General features: G+C 38.0%; 1 protein-coding gene across 1 annotated transcript in view; it reads right to left on the bottom strand.

Annotated features, from left to right (window-relative positions):
• LOC127660285 (zinc finger matrin-type protein 4-like) overlaps positions 1–23363 on the bottom strand; it is a 142999-nt gene that overhangs the window by 31786 nt on the left and 87850 nt on the right. The window contains exons 5-6 of the mRNA XM_052150415.1: positions 21430–21654; positions 5368–5464 (exon numbers count right to left, since the gene is read on the bottom strand). Coding sequence (XP_052006375.1) covers positions 5368–5464; positions 21430–21654 — 322 coding nt within the window. The remainder of the gene's footprint in view (positions 1–5367; positions 5465–21429; positions 21655–23363) is intronic.

The following is a 23363-nucleotide window of genomic DNA, read 5'->3' as shown; positions in this document are numbered from 1 at the left end:
TTGAATCGCAATTAATTGCAGATTTTAAAAGTGCTGAAATTTCACATTATATATACTTCTTTTCTTAAGGAAAGAAAACAAAACAATATGTAGCAATATAATGCTTTATTAACATTTTACAAGCAAAGCCTTCCACAAAATAAAGATAGAAATGCACTAAAATAGCACCAATTCAAGTAACATTAAATGTTTCCCAAAGTGTAAGTGGGAGTTTGAAAAATTGAAAGAACTAGTCTCCACATAGTTTGCATATTCATTACAATGGGCATTAAATCTCTTAAACTCTGTAGGATTATCCATGAACAAAGCCATCAAATGAACACAACAACACATTCCACAGATCAGAGAGAGCCCCAACCAAGCCATTAGAGAGTCATAAAACTCATCCATGGTGCCTAAACGGCTATTAAGACCATCTCTGCAAAGAGGCCCCTGGGTCAGGGCTGGTAATCTTGCATACCGGGCATTTTCCTGGTGGGCCGTACACACTTTGGGGCCGATCATGGACAGACTGGCCATCGAGAGAACCGAGCGGGCTAGTGGGTCGGCCACAAAACATGCCGAATAGACGCAATAAGCTAAAATGAGCCGCCGCGTTATGCAGAATGGACCACAAAACGATAAAACCACTTTTGGTCCAGTTGCCATATAAAATCCCAGTCAAGCCCTGCCCTGGTTGCAGGGCTCACAAGCAATAAAAGATAGAGAAAACACTCCCTTGAATTCCCAAGAAAGACTAAAAACACACTCTGTTTTGTCCTCCGATATAAACCAATTTGCTACACTTAGACTCATCAGATCATGAGACATCATGATTATTATCCTGCAAACAGAGCTAAAGCAGGTTTCTTTTGAAGGGTTTCCTTGTGAGATCCTCATGAGATCCTCATTCCAGTACTTGTGATTTTACCCTATAAAATATACACCATACCTAGCCTTACTAGATAATTCTGAAAATGGCTCTATGACCTATGATCACTTTTATAACTGACAAATGAATGATTATAGCCTGATGTACCTTTTTAAAATATGTGTAGTGATTTGTAATCACTTCTAACTAACAAATCGATGATTATAATCTTTAATCTTGTATGGTAACTTCAAGATTCAACTGGATATTATACCCCTACAATCAGGTTTCTCATAACTTGTAATGTATTAACCATGTTGTAAAACTAATGAATTATATTATGATTTGTAATAATGGATTTTCATGTTTTGTTACTTACACATATAATATTCATGAATGAATGTTAGTATGTAAATGCTTGCTTGTTACGTAGAGAATGTTGATGGCATGTCTCTTGTATCGTTTTCAATATATAAAAGTTCATGATTAAACATGCACTATTTTTTAGCAGGAGTTTGTAAGAATCCTCTACAAAGGATCATAAATCAACTTTTGAAAAGGACAGCCCAGACTTGAGTAAATAATATTCTTCCATGAATATATGAAGATGCTATATATCAAAATAAAGATCTGAGCCTCTGCTTTTAGGCAAAAAAACCGATTTTATTTTATCTTCATTTGTTCTTTTTTTATTGCCACTTGAACAGAGGTAGGTTTTGTCAAAAACAACATTTCGGACAAAAAGCTGAGAAAAAGGCATTTTTATCAAACAAGTGCTTTAGTATTAGTATGGTGTTCCACTTCACGTTTGAGACGATCGCAGTCTGTTTCTTTGATCAAAGAGTTGCGTACTCTTTCAAAACATGCGTGCGGGTCTTCCTTACCGTATACCACCTAAAACATGGATACCCGGAAAATTCCGTGTTTGGCGGGGAAGCGTTTTTTCATAAAACTCGGAAAATTCCGTGTTTGGCGGGGAAAGAGTTAAGGCATTGCCAACAGACTCTAGAAAAGTCTCTAGAAAACAGACTCTATTTTCTCTGTATTGATCATTTACTTAACATTCTGTTCACCAACCCGTTTCATGTTGTATGTGTTTTAGTTTTATGTTTAGAATAGCAATAAAGTTTGTCTGTATTCAAAGATAATTTGACTGTGGTATATTTTGATAAATAATCTCATTCCTGTTTTTAAAAGATTTTGCTTCAAAGCTGTACCTAAACATATGTAATATTATTTTCAATAAACCATGGGGATAATAACACTCCAATAAGTGAATTAATCATAATTCCTTTATTGAAGCTAATTCCTAACAATAGAAATTGTGAGTGGATACAACAAGATGTTGTATTACGATTTGTATGGTGGAGAATTGTATTCAGAAAAAATAATCTAGTTATTTGTCACTTATCTAATTTATAATGGTTGTCGGAAGCGACTAATTCCATTGGAAATTTCCTTACATAATAATGTAGAATAAGGACAATTTAATGTAATTCCTAGCTCACACATACTGTTACTACATATAATGGTGGAGGTATGCAGGCACTTTAATCCGTACCATGTACATTTACGTCAACCAAATTTCCTACAACTCTAATCCTCCACAATATGAATCTGGCTATAGACTGTGACTATCCGCTTTGTTACAGCAATCGTAAAGCTGCGTTCATAATTTGCATCAGAGCACCAAAGTGCTGCTTTGAACTCACCATAAAAAGAGCTTGGAGACAAAAACGTCTCTGTGTTTTGGTGATGTTGAAACTTGACATGCTTCTGTGGTAATTAAAATGCACCTTACCCAGCCTGACTCAGCTGATAATTACTGATTTCAATACTTGATTTCTATCACAAGTCCCATCTGGGCTTATTTTATACATCAAATAGCATCAAATATATATACATAATATCACTGACAGGGAAGCGCAGTCAGAGTTTATTTTATTTACTGAAATTAAAACCTCCACGGCTCTATCATAGGAAAGAGCATAATAGTCAACAAACGTGTTACAACAGTACTGCCTATAGAATGTCTATGGGACTGCCGTTTTATGCTATTTTATGCTAAGTTTGTAAGCTCCACTTGGATGAAGGGCTCTGGTGCAGTTTTGTGTGTGTGTGTGTTTGTGGCATGTGCGTCAGTGTAATGACTCCAGTTGGGCACATTACAAAGGTTCCGCCCTTCACGTCAGTATTTATGATGTTTAATGGTAAATGTGTTAATCACAATTAAGAAAAATGAACGCGTTAAACTTTTTTATTAATGGCATGCATTAACATGTTAATAGTTATCAAGAGGGCATGCTCTTGTTTTCCTGAAAAAACAAAAAAATCAAGATAATTTGTATTGATTTTTCCATTTTGTCAAGAATGATGTAGGGCTGTCATGATTACTAAAAATTGCCTAGATTGCAAAATTGCCTAATTGACAAAATCGAAAATAAGGTGAAAGTGGTCCAAACTCATAAAGTGTCAGCTGTGTGAGAGCATTTCATTTTAGATTTTAAAACAATGTCAACCTGAGGAACACTAACATCACTTCTGCAATGCAACAGCCCTTGAAAAGATGACATCCAATTTTCACAGACCAGCTAGAAACAGCACAGTAAGTTCACTAGATAGACTGCATGTGATTTGAGGTGCTGCTTCCAGATGCAGGGTAGAAGTTGAGCCCTTTATTGCTGCTTGGGACATGCTGAACTCAGCAAAAAACACATTGAAATGCACTCTAAACCTATTTATTTACGCAGTCGTTTGCAATATTGGCTTTTATGAAGCAACATAAAATAATGCAATGAAAAAGATGTCTGTCAGACTTGATAAATGTTACACAGTGATGGAAGCACAACACTTTCTGCTCAGTAAATCTGACTGAATCCAGACAATCTAAGAAGGTTGTTTCTGCAGATTGTGCTTTGGATTCTGTTCTGTATAAATTAATTAATTTGAATGTAAATACGATCATCCTCCTCACGTAAATTAGATTTTATGATGATTAAGTTTGTAATAGTTCGTAATGCCCCACTTCCAATAAATATTTTACAATTTATGGCCATTGTCACAGGTAAAACTTAATTTGGAAATGCAGAGAACTTTATTTTCTGAATAAAGACACAGCTCTGGGTGCTGTCACTCAAAGCTCAACATCAGCTTGCTGTTAAAGCCACACAGTTGCTTGTGACCTGCAAACAAAAACTGGCTTACCTGTCCAGTCATCCTTATGTGAAATGATTTACATTGTTTCCTCAAGAAATAAATAAATGTCCAGACGCTAAAGGGTATTTTACACAATAAGTGGCAAGCAGTTTATATTTATATTGTATTCCATGTTACATGTAAGTGATAGTACAAAAATGTAACTTAAAAAATATAAAATGGCTTTTATGTCTCCATAAAATTGTTTGACCATGAATATAACTCATCCTCTATAAACAAGCTTGGTGGGCAGACATTGTTTATAAAAAGATTAACTATTTTATTTGCATGGCCTGTTTTTCCATATTAGAGTTTAAACTGAAATGAGTAGATCATGTCGAACTAGTTAATGAAAAAATAGATCTAGCTTAAAAACAAAAGTTTGGCACACTTGGAGTAGCCAAAGTCTGTCAGATTTGCTCCGTATAACCTTAGGAAGATCAGACCCTTCCTATCGGAGCATGCTACAATACTCCTTGTTCAATCTCTTGTAATAGCTAGACTGTACTACTGCAATGCTCTTCTGGCAGGACTTCCTGCATGTACAGTCAAAACTTTGCAATTATTCTAGAATGAGGTGGCACGATTTGTCTTCAACTAGCCCAAGAGACAACATGTCATGCCTCTCTTAATCGAACTGCAATGGTTACCAATGGTTGCTCGCATCAAGTTTAAGGCATTGAGGCAGCCTTCTATTCACTTGCTACTTCAAGTCTATGTGCCCTCCAGAAGCTTAGGATCAGTGGGTGAGTGACAGCTCGTGGTGCCATCTCACAGAGGATCAAAATCTCTTTCCCAATATTTCACTATAATTGTTCCTCGTTCGTGGAACGACCTGCTAAACCACACCAAAGCAGCTGATCCTCTAGTCACCTACAAAAAACATTTAAAGATGCATCTCTTTCAAAAGCACTTGACCCAGTCATACCAATACATTAACTGTCTTCTGTCTTCTTATAAAAATAAATCTCACTCCATTCTTTTACCACTGTCTCTTCACTTGCACTTCTCTTAGCAAATTGCAACTTTGTAGCACTTCTCGTATTACTGCTTCCTTAGGATTAATCGCTTCTGTTGTATTCCTCATTTGTAAGTCACTTGGATAAAAGCCTCTGCTAAATGAATAAAGGTAAATGTAAAAATATTGGTATCAGCCTATAGTTTTAGAATAAATGAAAGTTAATACTTCAATGAACTGTACAGTATAAGAACTCTATCAAGTCTCCTGAATTATGAAAGAGCCACCTCTAAACAATACAATGTTCCTCTTGAATGGGTGTGAAAGAAAGGGACAGATTCCTGGACGAGAGATGTTCACTCACTTGTTTTGGTGTTTGGAGCCCTGCAGATGTGCATGATACTGCTCTATGGAGTTCAGGACCACTTTACAAACACTGCATGAGTAACTCCGACGCAGACCTACAACACAAAACAAAAACAGATTTCAACTTGAAAGCAGAAAGGAAAAGTGTTGCTTAAGCTAACTTGAAATGCTCTTTAAATGGGTTTGTCCCATTTCTCATTCCCTTTTAAGCATTATTGAAGTGGACATAGAGAAGAGAAATTTATATTTAATGCCTGTGATTTTTCTTGGAAACTGTATTATCTATATATGTCAGATGAAAATACATTCTTAACAGATTCCACACTTCTGCACAATTTCAGCACAATTGCAACATAAAATTCTATGAATGCTCTGCTCTTGTGCATTTGTTAATTAAATACAGTATTTTGGCTTATTTGATTGCTTTCATGCTTTCATTTACTAATAAAAGTGTACTACTCTCAGCTCCATTCAACACATTTTATCATATTTTAATCCATTCCACAGAATGTCCCTCAAAACCATTGCAGGAAATGCAAAAAAAAAAAAAAAAAAAAATGTCTGTAGATTCCATCTGGGCATATATCAATTTCTGAAGTCTTTATGGAATCATAAGTATTAGCAATTTAAGGTATATTTTGTCCTGGTGGCTTTTTGATTTGAGAAGTTGTGCATTATGATGGTGTATTAGAGTGGATGAGCGCCAAGTGCTTCAGTTGGGAGGGAGTGAAGCAGATGTGAGCTAATTTAAGGCTTTGCAGGTGGTACCACCAATAATGAACAGCAGAGGACCAAAAATAGGATGGATGTGAAGAATGAGAGAGATGCAAAGAAAAGCACATGTGGAGATACCATGTGTGCTCTGTCTTGGCAATACTTCTCTCAGACATCTGCAGAGATATTTTTGATAACAGTATTGTCTGCTCATCAAACTGATTTTATGTTGGCCCATATTGATAGGATAGCATCTTGCAGTTGATGGAGATTTGTGGGATGCACATCCAGGGCACGAAGCTCCCGTTCCATCACATCCCAAAGATGCTCTATTGGGTTGAGATCTGGTGACTGTGGGGGCCATTTTAGTACAGTGAACTCATTGTCATGTTTAAGAAACCAATTTGAAATGATTTGAGCTTTGTGACATGGTGCATTATCCTACTAGAAGTAGCCATCAGAGGATGTGGTACATGGTGGCCACAAAGGGATGGACATGGTCAGAAACAATGCTCAGGTAGGCCGTGGCATTTAAACGATGCCCAATTGGCACTAAGGGGCCTAAAGTGTGCCAAGAAAACATCCCCCACACCATTACACCACCACCACCAGCCTGCACAGTGGTAACAAGGCATGATGGATCCATGTTCTCATTCTGTTTACGCCAAATTCTGACTCTACCATCTGAAAGTCTCAATAGAGATCGAGACTCATCAGACCAGGCAACATTTTTCCGGTCTTCAACTGTCCAATTTTGGTGAGCTCTTGCAAATTGTAGCCTCTTTTTCCTATTTGTAGTGGAGATGAGTGGTACCCGGTGGGGTCTTCTGCTGTTGTAGCCCATCCGCCTCAAGGTTGTGCGTGTTGTGGCTTCACAAATGCTTTGCTGCATACCTCGGTTGTAACGAGTGGTTATTTCAGGCAAAGTTGCTCTTCTATCAGCTTGAATCAGTCGGCCCATTCTCCTCTGACCTCTAGCATCAACAAGGCATTTTCGCCCACAGGACTGCCGCATACTGGATGTTTTTCCCTTTCCACACCATTCTTTGTAAACCCTAGAAATGGTTGTGCGTGAAAACCAGTAACTGAGCAGATTGTGAAATACTCCCAACCATGCCACGCTCAAAATTGCTTAAATCACCTTTCTTTCCCATTCTGACATTCAGTTTGGAGTTCAGGAGATTGTCTTGACCAGGACCACACCCCTAAATGCATTGAAGCAACTGCCATGTGATTGGTTGATTAGATAATTGCATTAATGAGAAATTGAACAGGTGTTCCTAATAATCCTTTAGGTGAGTGTATATATACAGTGCATTTAGAAAGTATTCAGATCCCTTAATTTTTTTCATTTTTTTTTTATGTTGCAGCCTTATACTAAAAGGCAAGCTTTGCACACCCAGAGTTGGGTATTCACTGCCACTCTTTACTGCAGATCCTCTCAAGCTCTGTCAGGTTGGATGTGGACTGTCGGTGGACAGCCATTTTCAGGTTTCTCAAGAGATGTTCAGTTGGGTTCAAATCCAGGCTTTTGCTGGGCCAATCAAGGACATTCATAGAGTTGTGCCTAAGCCACTCATTGCACCAGCCTGACCTGCTGCCTGATAAGCCTTCCCCACAAGCGCGGAGGTGGTCCTGCATGGCTTTGTGGGGAGATTGGGTCTTTTTAACGATGATGCCGAGCCAGGCGAGAGATAACCCGCAAGTGTCACTTCAAGCGTGTCTCTGCACCCACGATAGTCGAATATATTGACGTCGAGGGCACGAAGACACGGAAAGTATAAGGTTTCCTCCATGAACGAGAGAGCTCATCATGGAGGTCATCAAAGAAAGGAAGGGACTGATGAGGCGTTCCCTTCCCTTGGCCACGAACTTGGAGCGTTTGGGGGTCTCTTGTTCGTGTGGCCAGTCTAATTGAAGCCTGGCCCCCGCACGAGTAATCACCTCGAGTAATTCCTCTGATGATTTATTATCATGCCTGGAATGCTCAGAGGTGGGTAACTCGAAGTCCGCAGACTCAAGAGATTCATGGTTCCCCTCATGAACCGAAGAGGTGCCGGAGCGTGCTTCAGGATCACAGGAAGGACCAGCTGGATCTGGGGAGAGCGCGAGCGATAGGGACGGTCCCGTCTCACGCTCCTTAGCCAGATCCATACGAGAGCCCCACGATGGAAGTGTGGGCGCTGACTCTTCGAAGTAAGCAAGACGAGTGTGAAGCATTTTGACTGAGAACAGATCGCAATGCTCTTCCCCCAAACATACAAAACAAAACTGGTGTGTGTCCCTCTCAGCCGTACAGAGTAAACAAGGGAACACGCACACACTCTGTCTTTTTCCAAGTCATTTTCTTTTTCTTTTTTTTTTTAAAAAGAGAAAGGTTTCTGTGCACTGCCTAACAAAATCTAACTCCTAACAGAGAAAAGTAGAACGTTTCTGACAGGCTCATGAAGCACAACACACACAGAGTGATCTGAAGACAAGAGATCTGACAATGCACCTGTGACGCATCTATTTATAGCTCTGCTACAGGTGCATCAAATGATGTCACCAGCAGAGGCTATAAATTCTGGTCAATTTCATTGATGTGTTGCACACATATTCACAGCTGGTCACACCTAAAGTTGTTCCCAAAGCGCTAAATCAGCGCAGCATCAAAGTGTAGCTTTTTGACAGGGAACTACAAACAATTATTCAATCATTTAAGCATACGCCTTCAGATCAAAAGGTTTTTAAGATCATGAGAAACATTTCAGGCAAGTGACACAAACTTTTTAATGGTAGTGTATATATATATACATATACCCCGATCATCCACAGCATTAAAACCACCTGCCTAATATTGAGTAGGTCCCCCTCATAACACCAAAACAGAGCCAACCTGCATCTCAGAAAAGCATATTCTTCTCACCAAAATTGTAGAGAGTGGTTATCTGAGTTACCATAGACTTTGTAAGGTCGAACCAGTCTGGCCATTATCTGTTGACCTCTCTAATCAACAAGGCATTTCTGTCCACAGAGTGGCCCATCACTGGATGTTTTTTTTTTTTTTTTGGCACCATTCTGAGTAAATTCTAGAGACTGTTGTGCATGAAAATCCCAGGAGATCAGCAGTTACAGAAATACTCAAACCAGCCCATCTGACTATTGCCACACCCAAACTAACCTGTTTTCATTTAAAACTCCAGTTTCAGTTTCCTAATTTTATCATTTTCCATATGCAAAATTTGTAAAGCATTTCTAAAGTCTGTTTTCGCAGGAGCAAAATGCTGTTCCAATGTTGATGGGAGGCGCAAATTTATCTAAATAAATGGGATTTGTTAAACAAAAATGTATTACTGTGGATGTGGTCTTATAATGCAGATAATTCCAAGTCTAAATTCTAATTGGATGAGCCATTGATAAGCTTGAAGTAATTGATTGGCAACCATAACCAGTCTAAAGTTAGGCTAATTAACTATTTTAAATGAGCGAAGAATAGTTTCTTCTGATTAATAGTGTTAATAAATGTAACTTTTATTGAATTTTGGTGTCTTATATCATATTGCTGTTGTCGCATAAAAATATTGATGTATGCTGTCTTGATTTTGCAATGTATGGATTAAAGCAATGAGGCATGAGAAGTCATGTGTTAAAGGGATAATTCATCCAAAAATTTAAATTCTCTCATTATTTCCTCACTCTCATTACACCCTAGATGTGTACAGTATGACTGTCTTTCTTCTTCTGAACTCAAATGAAGATTTTTAGAAGAATATCTCAGCTCTGTAGGTCCATACAATGCACATAAATGGTAGCCAGACCTTTGAAGCTCCTAAAATTACTTAAAGGCATAAATCTATCTTTTGAACCTGTATGATAGGTGTGGGTGAGAAACAGATCAATATTTAAGTCTTTTTTTACTATAAATCTTCACTTTCACATTCTTTCCCGTTCTGAAAGTGAGAGTGGAGATTTTAAGTAAAAAGGGATTTAAATATTTATCTTTTCTCACCCAAAGCAATCGAATCACTTCAGAAGACTTAAATTAAACCACTGGAGTCATATACATTACTTTATGCTGCCTTCATGTGATTTTTGGAGCTTCAAAGCTCTGGCCACCATTCACTTGCATTGAAAGGACATATAGAGCTGAAATATTCTTCTAAAAATATAGAAGAAAGAAAGCCATACTTATTTGGGATGGCATAAGTGTGAATAAATGATGAGAGAATTTTCATTTTTGGGTGAACTTCCCTTTAGCACATGACCTCTCATGGGTCATTGCTTTAAAAGTGCTATATGTAATATTTGTACAGTACAATATCATACAATTATCACAATATGTCATTATAGAATTAGAAACATGTTAAATTGAAATACTGGCTTCTCTGATAACAATGCTACAGCCAGTATATTCTACTTTGAAATTTCCATTCTGGGCCGGAATTTCTGTTTATGTTTTGGCCTTTGTGATCCTGCCCACTGCCCACTCACCAATAGTATTTAGACACCGCCAGGATGCCGGATTTGATCACGTCTGCAGGCAAACAACACTGCGTGCTGCAGCCATGGAAGCCAGCAAAGGAAAAGGATCAGAGATAACAGATTCCACCCGACCTAAAAAGCCTCGCCATCCATCTAAAACCATCATGACCAGAGGCATAATAAAACAAGGCTAAATATTGGAGATGCCTATGGAAGATGGAGACAGCTTAAAGCCCAGAAATCCTTTAAAACGGATCCTGTTGCGTGTCCTCATTCTGGAAACCAGCATGAGCTTCGAGTCTGGGGCAGGAAAGACAACTCTCAAATATTTTGAATTTAGACTGCAGTACTTGTTGTCAGTCTTACATATAGCACCTTTAAACCATACAATCCATATATCACGGTCTAGAACACTTGACAGATCATTAAAAATTAGGATTGGTCAAATTAATAGTTTTTCTTATCATTCCATCTTACAAAGTCAAAGGAAATGACAAAAAATTGAGCAAAATCTGTGAAGAATATTGTTTTGTTTTTTTACCAGCTACAACACCTGCTTTAACTGGTATGTGAACAATCAATATGCTTATAAAACAGTAGCAATAAAAAAACGGCCATAAAGTCTACATGCCCTTGATTCTAGGCACATTAAACCACATAATCCATCAAAGATCAGTTAAAAAACATGCACTTAATTCCATTAATGTTTTAGTACCTTTATTGGAAATATTTCTGAACTGTTTTACCTCATGTTCACAGAAATACACATGCACATTCTATTATTGGTTTCTGGATGCTTTCTGTAAGTTGAGAGTGAAGTGATACATGTTCACAGTGTCAGTACACCAAACATATGGTGAGTGCAATTACGTATAATGAATCCAAATCACTATTCATAGTAAGGTTTACTATGAACGGGAGTATGGCATGACTGAGAAGTATTGCAATAAAAATGTAGCTGACATTATAAAAAGCACTTTACAGGCTGCTTGATTTAGTCTGAGAACAGCTAATTATAGCTTCTAAACTGCTGTTCCTTTGGTGTGTCTATTAAAGGAATAGTCCAGCCAAAATGAATATGCTGTCATTATTTACTCAATCCCATGCATTTCCTCATCAGAATACAGAATGCATCCTCTACCAAAGATGACAAATGTCAGACTTCTTCTTAAGTAGCCTCACTCAGTGATTGTTTCTGTTAAAAAGCAATCTGTTTTCTTCATGTAAGACCACAGATGACCTCTTTGCATGGTACTCATAATCCAGTCTGGGAAGACACTGCAGTGGCTTCTAATCCCAGTTAATTAAACCGACTGAAATGCCAAAAAGAATAACGGAGAGAGAGAGAGAGAGAGACAGAGAGCGCCAAAAAGAGAACGATGTGGCTCAATGGTAAGATTTGTTTCTAACTGCTGGTTTGTGGGAAAGCGGTCAAACTTATTTTCTGACAATAGACCATCAATCGGTTTCTCTTCTCTTACCCAGGAAATTGCTACAAAATAAAGAGGCACTTGTAAAAATTCCACTAAATTTTTAATCTTGCCAGATCAGACAGATGGAAAGACTTGATTACTTGCTAGTGCTATTTTACTCATGTTCAGGATTTGAATAATACATTAGAACTCAGCCAAAAGTATGTCTCTTTCATTTAAAAATGAGTAAAGTTTAAAAAGTGGGTTAGAATATATCAAAATACCATCTTAGTTTATCAAAAGGTTGTCTGGAAAAGTATTAGCATTAACTTGTATGATGTTTGCCATTAACTGTGATTGATCATGAATCTTTGCATAATGAATAATAGAAACCACTCTAAGGGTGTGTTCACACTTGTAGTTTGGTTCTCTTGGTCCTCTTGGTCCAGACCAAAAATGAAAATGATACATTTAGTCCTGGTTCGTTTAGCATTCACACTGGCATTTTTAACACCAAACCTCACAATACCAATCCAAAGGCATCAGGGAAAATTCACGACCTGATTGAATAGCTTTCATGACGAATATTTTTTGACGAAACTTACCGAACATTCAAAACAATGCTGGCGAAATGCGCTCGTTGGATGTACAGTATATACAGCGAATCCGGAAAGTATTCACAGAGCTTCACTTTTCCCACATTTTGTTATGTTACAGCCTTATTCCAAAATTGATTACATTCATTATTTTCCTCAATTCTACAAACAATACCCCATAATGACAATGTGAAAGAAGTTTGTTTGAAATCTTTGCAAATTTATAAAAAAAAAAAGAAAAACACATGTACATAAGTATTCACAGCCTTTGCTCAATACTTTGTTGAATCACCTTTGGCACCAATTACAGCCTCAAAAAGCTTGGCACACCTATTTTTGGGCAGTTTCCATTCTTCTTTGCAGGAACTCTCAAGCTCCATCAGATTGGATGGGGAGTGTTGGTGCACAGCCATTTTCAGATCTCTCCAGAGATGTTCAATCGGGTTCAAGTCTGGGCTCTGGCTGGGGCACTCAAGGACATTCACAGAGTTGTCCCGTAGCCACTCCATTGTTATCTTGGCTGTGTGCTTAGGGTCGTTGTCCTGTTGGAAGATGAACCTTCACCCCAGTCTGAGGTCCAGAGTACTCTGGAGCAAGTTTTCATCAAGGACGTCTCTGTATATTGCGGCATTCATCTTTCCCTCGATCCTGACTAGTCTCCCAGTTCCTGCTGCTGAAAACATCCCCACAGCATGATGCTGCCACCACCATGCTTCACTGTAGGGATGGTATTGGCCAGGTGATGACTGCTGCCTGGTATCCTCCAGACATGATGCTTGCCATTCAGGCCAATGAGTTCAATCTTTGTTTCATCAGACCAGATAATTTTGTTTCTCATGGTCTGAGAGTCCTTCAGGTTCCTTTTGGCAAACTCCAGGCATGCTGTCATGTGCCTTTTACTGAGGAGTGGCTTCCGTCTGGCCACTCTACCATACAGGCCTGATTGATGGAGTGCTGCATGGTTGTTCTTCTGGAAGGTTCTCCTCTCTCCACAGAAACGCTGTAGCTCTGTCAGAGTGACCATCGGGTTCTTGGTCACCTCCCTGACTAAGGCTCTTCTCCCCGATCGATCAGTTTGGCCGGGCGTCCAGCTCTAGTAAGAGTCCTGGTGGTTCCAAACTTCTTCCATTTACGGATGATGGAGGCCACTGTGCTCATTAGGACCTTCAATGCTGCATACATTTTTCGGTACCCATCCCCACATCTGTGCCCAATACAATCCTGTCCCAGAGGTCTACAGACAATTCCTTGGACTTCATAGCTTGGTTTGTGCTCTGACTTGTACTGTTAACTGTGGGACCTTATATAGACAGGTGTGTGCCTTTCCAAATCATGTCCAATCAACTGAATTTACCACAGGTGGACTCCAATCAAGTTGTAGATACATCTCAAGGATGATCTGTGGTAACAGGGTACAACTGAGCTCAATTTTGAGTGTCATGGCAAAGGCTGTGAATACTTTTTTTGTTTTTTTATTTTTTATAAATTCTTTCTTTCACGTTGTCATTATGGGGTATTGTTTGTAGAAGTTTGAGGAAAATAATGAATTTAATCCATTTTGGAATAAGGCTGTAACATAAAAAATGCAGAAAAAGTGAAGCACTGTGAATACTTTCCGGATGCACTGTATGTTTATATGGTAATATTTTTTCCAGCTGAGAACAAACGAAGAGTTAATAAAATGTGTAAAGGGGTCAAAAAATGCCAAGAAATCCTCAGTTGTACACACAAACGAAGATATGCTGCAAGGACAGCTGACAGGCGGTTCCGACGCCAGTACAGAACTGTTATGGGAAACATAGCTCCTATGATGAGTAGAACCAGGTAAGCTTGAGGTCAATATTAGGCAAATTACTTCCTGTTTTTGGTCCGTTTAGATGTCTTTGGTCCATGTTGCATTCATATATCAATCAAACCGTACCAGAGTTTGTTTGGAAGCGGACCGAGACCCACTTTTTAGGCAGTCTCGGTATGCTTGTTTAGGCGCACTAAGGGTGACAGCGTTTACAATTTTTCAAATGAACCACACTAACAGAGCAATCACACCACAGTTCTTTTAATCGAACCAAACCTGCCAAGTTTGAACACACCCTAAAACCCAATAAACCAGACCAGGCTGACCAGCTGAAACCAGCTTGGTAGCTAGCTAAGACCAGCAATCTTTTTTTAAATAAGGTGCAATCTATACATTTTTACATAAAACGTGTATATAAGTAGAAAAATTACAATTACTTTAAGGGATATTTCACCCAAAAATATCTCTAATCATTTATTCTCTAATCATTTATTCACCCTCATGCTATCTCAGATGTGTATGATTTTCTTTCTTCTGCATAACACAAACAAATATATATATATATATATATATATATATATATATATATATTTTTTTTTTTTCCTTCACATATTAATATAATAGTAAAGTCATCAAAACTATGGAATAACATGTATGGAATTTGGGAATTATGTTGTGACTAAACAAAAATCCAAAATAAATCAAAACTGTGTTATATTTTAGCATATTCAAAGTAGTCACCATTTGCCTAGAGTTTGTAGACATGAACTCTTGACATTTTCTCAACCAACTACTTGAGGTAAACAGTATTGAAGAAGTTCCCATCTATGCTGGACACTTATTGACTGTTTTTCTTTATTATTTGGTCCAAGTCATCAATTTCTATTAAATTATTAAATTTTAGTTTTATAATGAAATAAATGAATATGGTGGCACAATTATATTTTTGTCTACAAAAAGCTGCTTTGAAACAATGTGTGTTGTGAAAGGCGCTATACAAATAAAATTGATTTGACTTGACTTAATTTCAAACATTTAAGCATACACCTTCAGATCTAAAGATTTTTAAGAGAAACATTTAAGTCATGTGTTTCAAAAGTTTTGATCGGTAGTATATATTTAACCACTTGAGTCATTTGAATTACTAAAAGTTTTAGTCACCATCAGCTTGCATTGATTATGTGAGCATGACAACAAAGTTTTAATATTTGATTTAACTTTACACAGATAAGGTTACCATATTAAATGATTTTATCACACTAAAATCATGTTAACTGTCACACATTCCCTGGTTGTGCCTAGACTTTTATGTTAAAAGTATTGTTGCTTAGTTCCACGTTCCTGTTTTCTGTGTCAGTTTAGCAGTCCTTTTGTAGTTTCACATTGTGACTGGTTTACCCTGAATGTTTCCCCAGGTGTTCTTCATTCCCTTGTTTTCCCTTTTGTATTTAAGCCCTTGTTTCCCCTGGTTTCTTTGTCAGTCTTTGCATTTTACATTATGCTCTGTGCCTTGTTTCCTGTGTTTGTTTCTTTATATACAGAGTTACTGTGTTTACCTTTGTTTAATAAAAGCTGTATTTAGATCCTTAATCCTCGCCTGCCTCATTACATTAATATTTGAATTTTTACATCTTGTGGCTATACTTTTGAAACCACGTGTAATTTTACATTTATGGACTGGCCCCATTCTCTTCCAGTATGTGTGTAAGTGTGTATGTCCCTTACTGTAACCTGTATTTTTACTTTTCTTTTTTAATAAATGAGGGATGAGTTGTAATTATTTTTGGTGGTAATCAACATTTTGCCACAAATGCTGTCAATTGAGCTTAACTTTTATTTAACCCACACCATGCCTTTTAATTAAAATACTATTGTAGTGCATTTAGCACCTGGTTGGATTGCAGGCAGTTAGTGAATAAAATGCAGGTTTTTCTGCTAAAACATTGTGCTGTAAATTCACATAAAACCCAATTTTTCATCAGCCAGATCATCCCTACAAGGGTAAATAAAATGAAATGCAGTATTGAATTATAAAATGTAAATAGATAATTCTACACGCTTTCAATCACAGCTGTGTTGCAGTCGACAAATGCAATTTTTAATCCCGTAGGTCAAGGTGGATATGAACAAAACAGGAAGGAGGCACAGGCTCGTCCTTGGCTTTTACTGATTCTGTAAAGCACTTAAACTTCTCCTGCAATTTTAAACAGGGCAAATCGCTGCACTTTTTTAATATCCACCCTTCATGGAATGGCAGGAGGCTCTTCAGCACAGAGCTGGTATTTACATCCTAACACTTGTCACTCTCTCTGCTTTTTTTTTTAGGGGGATACGAAAACCTGTTTGCAGCAGGAGAGGGGTGTGCTTCGCCTCCAATTTTCTCAGCAACAAAATATAGCCTCAGTTGGAAGGCAATTACACTGAAGTGTTCTTCACGAAAATAGATGAGAGTCTGAGCTGAGAACCACAAGCAGTCACCTCTCTGATGAGCCCTACCGATGGCTTCCTGTACCTGATGAGATGCTCTACTGGTAATGAATAGCTACTGTACTTTCTTCTGCATTAATCCCATTTTCTCAGTCTTTTTATTTTTAGCTTGAGGGCAAATGTGTGTTCGTCTGTACTGTATGTTGTATGTACCCTGTGTAAGCAGTGAGGACTGCTAATGAGGATGATGAATGAGACAGGACAGGCCAACAAAGCTCTTGACAGTTACCTGAGGGATGATCAAACCAGAGATAAAGCTTAGGAGATAGAAGCACCAAGATTGTGAATGTGAGGAAAGAGTAATTTTGAATGAAGAGCTGCAGTTTTTTTTTTTTTATAACTAAAAAAATGCTATGAAGTGCTCTACAAAGCAACTACATTGGCTAAAAGAACATTTTGGGGGATGTATTGTACTGCAGTTGGTCCCTCAGTAAAGATTTTACAATATCACTTGTAAGGGATAGCTCATACAAATTAATATGTAATAATAAATTATATGCTTATTGTCCAAAATGGAAAGGATCTGGCAAAACACCAGATTAAGCTGAGCTAACGTCACCTGTATATATGTGTGTTTGGTGAGGAACACCTTGATGGGAGGCTGTTGTAATCAACTTGAATAGAAGTGATAGTCAAAAGCACTCGACAAGGGCACCATGCTAAGTGAAGGGGAAAAAAAATATATTATTTCTTATGCAGAATGCAACTGTCATTGAAATATTTTCTTTTTGTTGTCACCCATTTTGACAAGGACCATCAACACCTTTTCCTGCAGATTCTACAGGATTTGTAATGGAGGCGAAAACATTATGATGCAAATTCACTAAACAGCTGCAAACTTGCGACACTTTGGCATGCAGTAATTCAGCGCAAAAAATAAATAAATAAATAAATAAACTACTTCTTATTCACCAACTACCCGCAATCCATTTTAACCAGATTCTAAATACTACTGAACCCTATGTATTTAGATTTATAGTCATTGTCATTGTTTTCAGCTCAAACACACCTCCCTTATATTAAAATTAGGTTTATTATAGATTCACAAAACTCTATTAACCCTAGTATGCATATGTGTATAAAAAATTGCACGCCTGTATACTTTTTACTATCATTTTAACATGAAATAGTCTTTTGATCTGCCACTCCAGGTATTCTTCAATTAAGGTGTCTTTCACCATGTGAAATTCCTTTTTTAACATTAATTTATAACATTTAGAATTTGCATCATTACCTCTAGAATGCATAGGTGGGTCCTATATAGTATACAGCCAATGCTTTACAAAGTGCATGACATTATACCCATTACAAGGACAGTCCCCATGTAGTAACATTAGTTACTAGCCTAGTTTACGGCAAGGGAACTCCTGGACCACTTTTTAATGTGTATGAACCTGCAACATTTCTTTTTTCAGCTCTGAAAAACAAATATAGCTACACAGAGTAATATAGAAATATTGTGTTATACAGCATTATAGACTACGGTTGTCATCTTACAAGTCTATAACTATATTACACACACACACCCATATACAACCCAAATTCCAAAAGAGTTGGGAAAATATGAAAAATGCTAATAAAAGCAAAAAGTAGTGATTTCTAAATTATATTCACCCTTTGCTAAATTGAAAATACTACAACTACACATTATATGATGTTTTACCTTGTGAAATTCATTGCAGGTTTTTTTTTTTTTTTTGAATGTACAATAATTTCAAATCAGACGATTGCAACACGCTCAAAAAAAGTTGAGACTGGGGCAATTTAAGAATAATAACAATTTGACAAGTTGAAATAAGAAGGCGATGTGAAACAGGAGATGTTAAACAGATTAGGCTATCATGTTATAATAGGAGCCTCCAAAAACAGCCTAGTTATTCAAGACTTGTCAATTTGCCAACAGATGCTTCAGCAAATAATCCAGCACTTTGAGAACAATGTTCCCTAAGGACAAATTGGAAGGATTTGGGGCATTTCACCTTCAACAGGGCACAAAATAGTTAAAAGATTCAAAGAATCTTGTCAAATCTCAGTTCGTAAAGGGCAAGACGAAAACCACTTCTGAATGCACGTGATCTCTGATCCCTCAGACATAGATACATGGGCTTGGGATAACTTTAGTAAACCTTTGTTAGTAAACACCATTCGTGGCTGCATCCACAGAGGCAAGTTACGACTTTACTATGCATAGCAGAAGCCCTACATCAACACGTTCCAAAAGCACTGACGATTTCTCAGGTCTCGTAGAACAGTGGAACCGTGTTTTTTGGTCTGTTGAGTTCACATTTCAAATAGTTTTTGAAAAACACAGCCGTTGTGTTTTCCAGGCCAAGAGGAAAATCATCCAAGCTGTTATCAGCATCAGTTCAAAAATCCAGTGTTTGTAGGGGTGTGCCAGTGCCCATGGCATATCTCCCATTCATAAGTATTCCAGTGACCCGTCTTATCCTATACTATCTTTGACAACAAATACATTCATTATTAGTTAATTAGCCCATATGTGGTTCTCCTCTAAAGTGCAAGTGCCCCTGAGATGAATTTACAGGCATGATTGTGAACAGCAATTAAAAATATCACTCTCACCATTGTCCTATTGTGCTGTTTTGGCTCCAGAAGCGCTGATGTCCAATGACTAAAGCTCTGATACATTTGTGAACTTGGGAGCCACTGGAACCCTTGGTATTTGCAAGAACATTAGGCATGTACTTTCACCCTCACAAATGGGATATCTCTGTCTCCATACTAATATATTTGGCATTTCTGGCTACATGATCTTGTTAAAATTACTTTAGTCTATAATTTCGATTTTCTTAAAATACATTTAACTGTTATGCTAGAGAGCAAGAATATCAATGAATCCCACTGAAAAAAAAAAATAAAAATAAATATATATATATATATACACACACACACACATATATATATATAAATAAATATAAATAAATAAATAAAAACTACTGAAAAAAGTATGAGCCAGACTGCCTCATTCATTTAAGTAGTAGGGAAATCTAAATCAAAGCTCTTTGTGTCAAGACAAGTGACAAGCCTGAAAAGCTGATTTGCCTTAGGGAAATTATCTAGTTTTCCAGATGTATCCGAAGGCGATACTCAACATGACCTTGTTCAAACCCCTGAGCAATGTGACTCCTGGTTTATATGAACTGGCTTCTGACATATGTCAAAATACCTGGATCACAAATGACAGCATGACAAGTGATAACTGAACAATGACTGCATGTCAAGTGATTACATCCATGTGAAATACAGTATGAATTTGAAGAGCAGGAACACACTGAGAAGATTTAACTGTGGGGAGGAGAGCAAGGGAAGATATTTTGAAATATTTTTGGATATTTTCAAATGAGTACGCCACAAAACCTTGCTAAAGAGTGTAAGGAGCATGTCTGCTGCTTACTGCCTGAATTCTGGAAGTAAGATTTTAATCGCATCCTTGCAGATCTTTGGGTTATTTTTGTATAGTTGTACACCCAAGGGGAAAACAAGATTTAGATCTTTGTTGTTAAAAGCGAACTTTGAAAACACAGCAGATTGCCAGTTTTCTGAGTCTTCGCAAACACACATACAAATTCGCACACACAGAGATGAGCTCATTCTGGTGCAAGAATGATGTCTGTAAATGTAAATCGGTTGCTAAAATTGGCTATGAAAACACACACTGATACTAGGGATGAATGGAATGTTTGTATATCAAAGTAAATAAAGGTATAACAGGATCTTTAATAAGTGTTGTTAGGCACCAAATAAAGTGTTTATTTATTTGCAGTTGCCAAACAACATCGCAACTTGGCACATTAATACAGAATTCAATGTTTATATTATATAATGTTGAACATGGCTCATCCGATCAGTTGTGGTTTGTGTCAATCAAGTTCCAAAAAAAGAGATAATAATCAAATGCGATGAACAACCATTCATTTGTAAATTATTTAATTCAAAATAGAGATTAAAGGGATAGTTCATCAAAACAAAAATCCATACGACTCCAGAGGATTAATCCATACCATCAGAAGTGATATGTGGGTGAGAAACAAATCAATATTTAAGTCAATTTTTACTGATAAATCTTCACTTTCAAATAGTGAAAATATGAACGTGAAATTGGAGATTTATAGTAAAAAGTACTTAAATATTGATCTGTTTCTCACCCACATATCACTTCTGAAGGTATAGAATAAACCACTGGAGCCATATGGATTACTTTAATGTGGCCTTTATGCGATTTTTGGAGCTTCAAAGTTCTGGTCACCATTCACTTGCATTTTAAGGACCTACAGAGCTGAGATATTCTTCTAAAAATCTTTGTTTGTGTCCTGCAGAAGAAAAAAGTAATTCACATCTGGGATGGCATGAAGGTGAGTAAAGGATGAGAAAATAAACATTTTGGGTTGAACTATTCCTTTAACACATGGTTGTTTAATTCATAAACCATGTCTCATTCAATTTCAAGCAACAGAATTCTGCGATATTTACCATTATTGTAATCACTGTGATAGAGAAATACTCAAAATATAATATATGATTTTGATCATACCGCTCACTCTCCTCTTTCTCTCCTCATCCTGTTGACTGACCTGTGCTTTCATTGGCATCAAGACTGCCTGCCAGCTGCTCCAGCAGTCGTGCCCGTGCCGCATTTCTCTTGTGCTTCTTGCCTTCGTAGTGTTGCTGTGCCATCAACGGGTTGTTGAACCAGGCGCCACACAAGCAGCAGTACTTGCCCGCCTCTCCGTGATTGGCCAGCGAAGTCCACGAAGGAAGGGGCGGGTCTGTGCTCTGAGGGGTGGGCGGAGCTGAATCTGCACAGATATAAAACACTCATAAATAGAGCACTTCATTCAGCATCAGTAAACATACTGGGGACCCAAAAAGTATTTGGACACTCACACCAAACTAAATATGTTTGAATGCCACTGCATGAGATAACAAAATATCAAACCATGTAGCATTAGAAACCGCACAAGCTCACTTTTCAAGCAAAACATTTTTACAAAAATAAATCATAGATAACAGTTAAAACACAGTTTTTATGAGCCTATTCAATATCACACAAACAATAAAGATCTTACACCACACACACACACACACACACACACACACACACACACACAAACAAAATGACACACAAACAAAGCGCTAAGAGATGCTTCCAAGCCTGATCTATTGAGCAGTTAAGCAGGTCAACAGAGGGTCAGCGCTTGTGCAGATGAGAATTCGAGTTAGGGAGCCCTCCATCTTATGAGAAAAAGCGAGCGATTGGATTGATCTTCCAGGTGGCATTTTCGAGGACACCATGGGATTTGTTACCATGGTTACCAACCCCATATAGCCAAAGGCCATGACACTGCCTCAGGTTAGAATGAGACAAAGAAACTGCGATTGTTTACTGGACTTTTTAAATCACATAAAGACCGAAAAACCTGATAAAATATCTGTGATGACTTACATTTCTGCTCGTTCCTCACACAAAGCTATTATATGGCTTTAAACAAATTATAATATAGCGCATGAGTTGTTTAGATTACTTTTATGATACTTTTTGTCACTTTGTTCATTGTTTGGACAGGAGCAGTGTGAACACTATGCTAAACTTCTGCTTTTGTGTTTCACAGGAGAAAGAAAGCCAAATGGGTTTGTAATAGTCTTGCGTAGCCAGACCTATGACTACGGCATAGGTCTGGGGTCTAAAGCCAGTTGGCCAAGTACCAGCTATTTAGACAGGAAAAGCCATCTAAATGACATGTAAAGCAACCAATCACAGTCGGTTTTGTCATTACGGGGGTTTAGGGTCAGGGTTATAGAAGATGTATCATACCATAAAATAATAATTTATGCTGTTTAATGGCGTGCAAGTCTCCACGAGTCTCCGTGAGTGATTGTACAGAAAAGTTCTGTAATCTGCAAAACCGCACAAGACCCTGCCCCTCCCTCTTCGACATCCCTTGTCACAGCCACCACAGTTAGCGCACGCAAATCAAGCACCCTGCGGAGCAGAATTCACGTCTCTCTGACCTGACTTCATTAGTGACAGCCAGGTAACAATAGTGTTCCCTTCCGAAGGAACTCGCACTGCGTCGTTGAAAACGACTCTTTGGGGAACGCTCCTTAGCGTGCGCCTCTGAAGTATGAATGAAACTATTCCAATCTTGATTGGTGTTGCGTCATGACGTAACATGTGACGGCATAACCGATGCATAAAAGTGACGCCGCACACATACACATTAGCTTTCGCTCTTCAGCAAGCTTCTATGTATATTGTTTGTCTTATTTGGTGTTGTTTGTCCTATTTAAAAGAATTATGGCCACCAAGCAGTTCAAAGTGCGTGCACCCCTGCCCTCGTTTTATTACGGGTAGGGACACGCACGATTTGTGTGTGAACTGTTTGGGAGCGCAGCACGCACAGGCAGCTCTCGAGGATCTGCCTGTGTAAGTTGTGAAGCACTACCCATGAGAGTGCTGCGCCCCGGTTGGCGTGCTTTGATGAGCACGGTCAGGCTCGCGTTCCCC

Source organism: Xyrauchen texanus, chromosome 20 (assembly GCF_025860055.1).
Source record: "Xyrauchen texanus isolate HMW12.3.18 chromosome 20, RBS_HiC_50CHRs, whole genome shotgun sequence".
NCBI classification, from domain to species: Eukaryota; Metazoa; Chordata; class Actinopteri; order Cypriniformes; family Catostomidae; genus Xyrauchen; species Xyrauchen texanus.
Note: the sequence above shows the minus strand (reverse complement) of the source record. Positions and strands in the feature narration are given on the sequence as shown.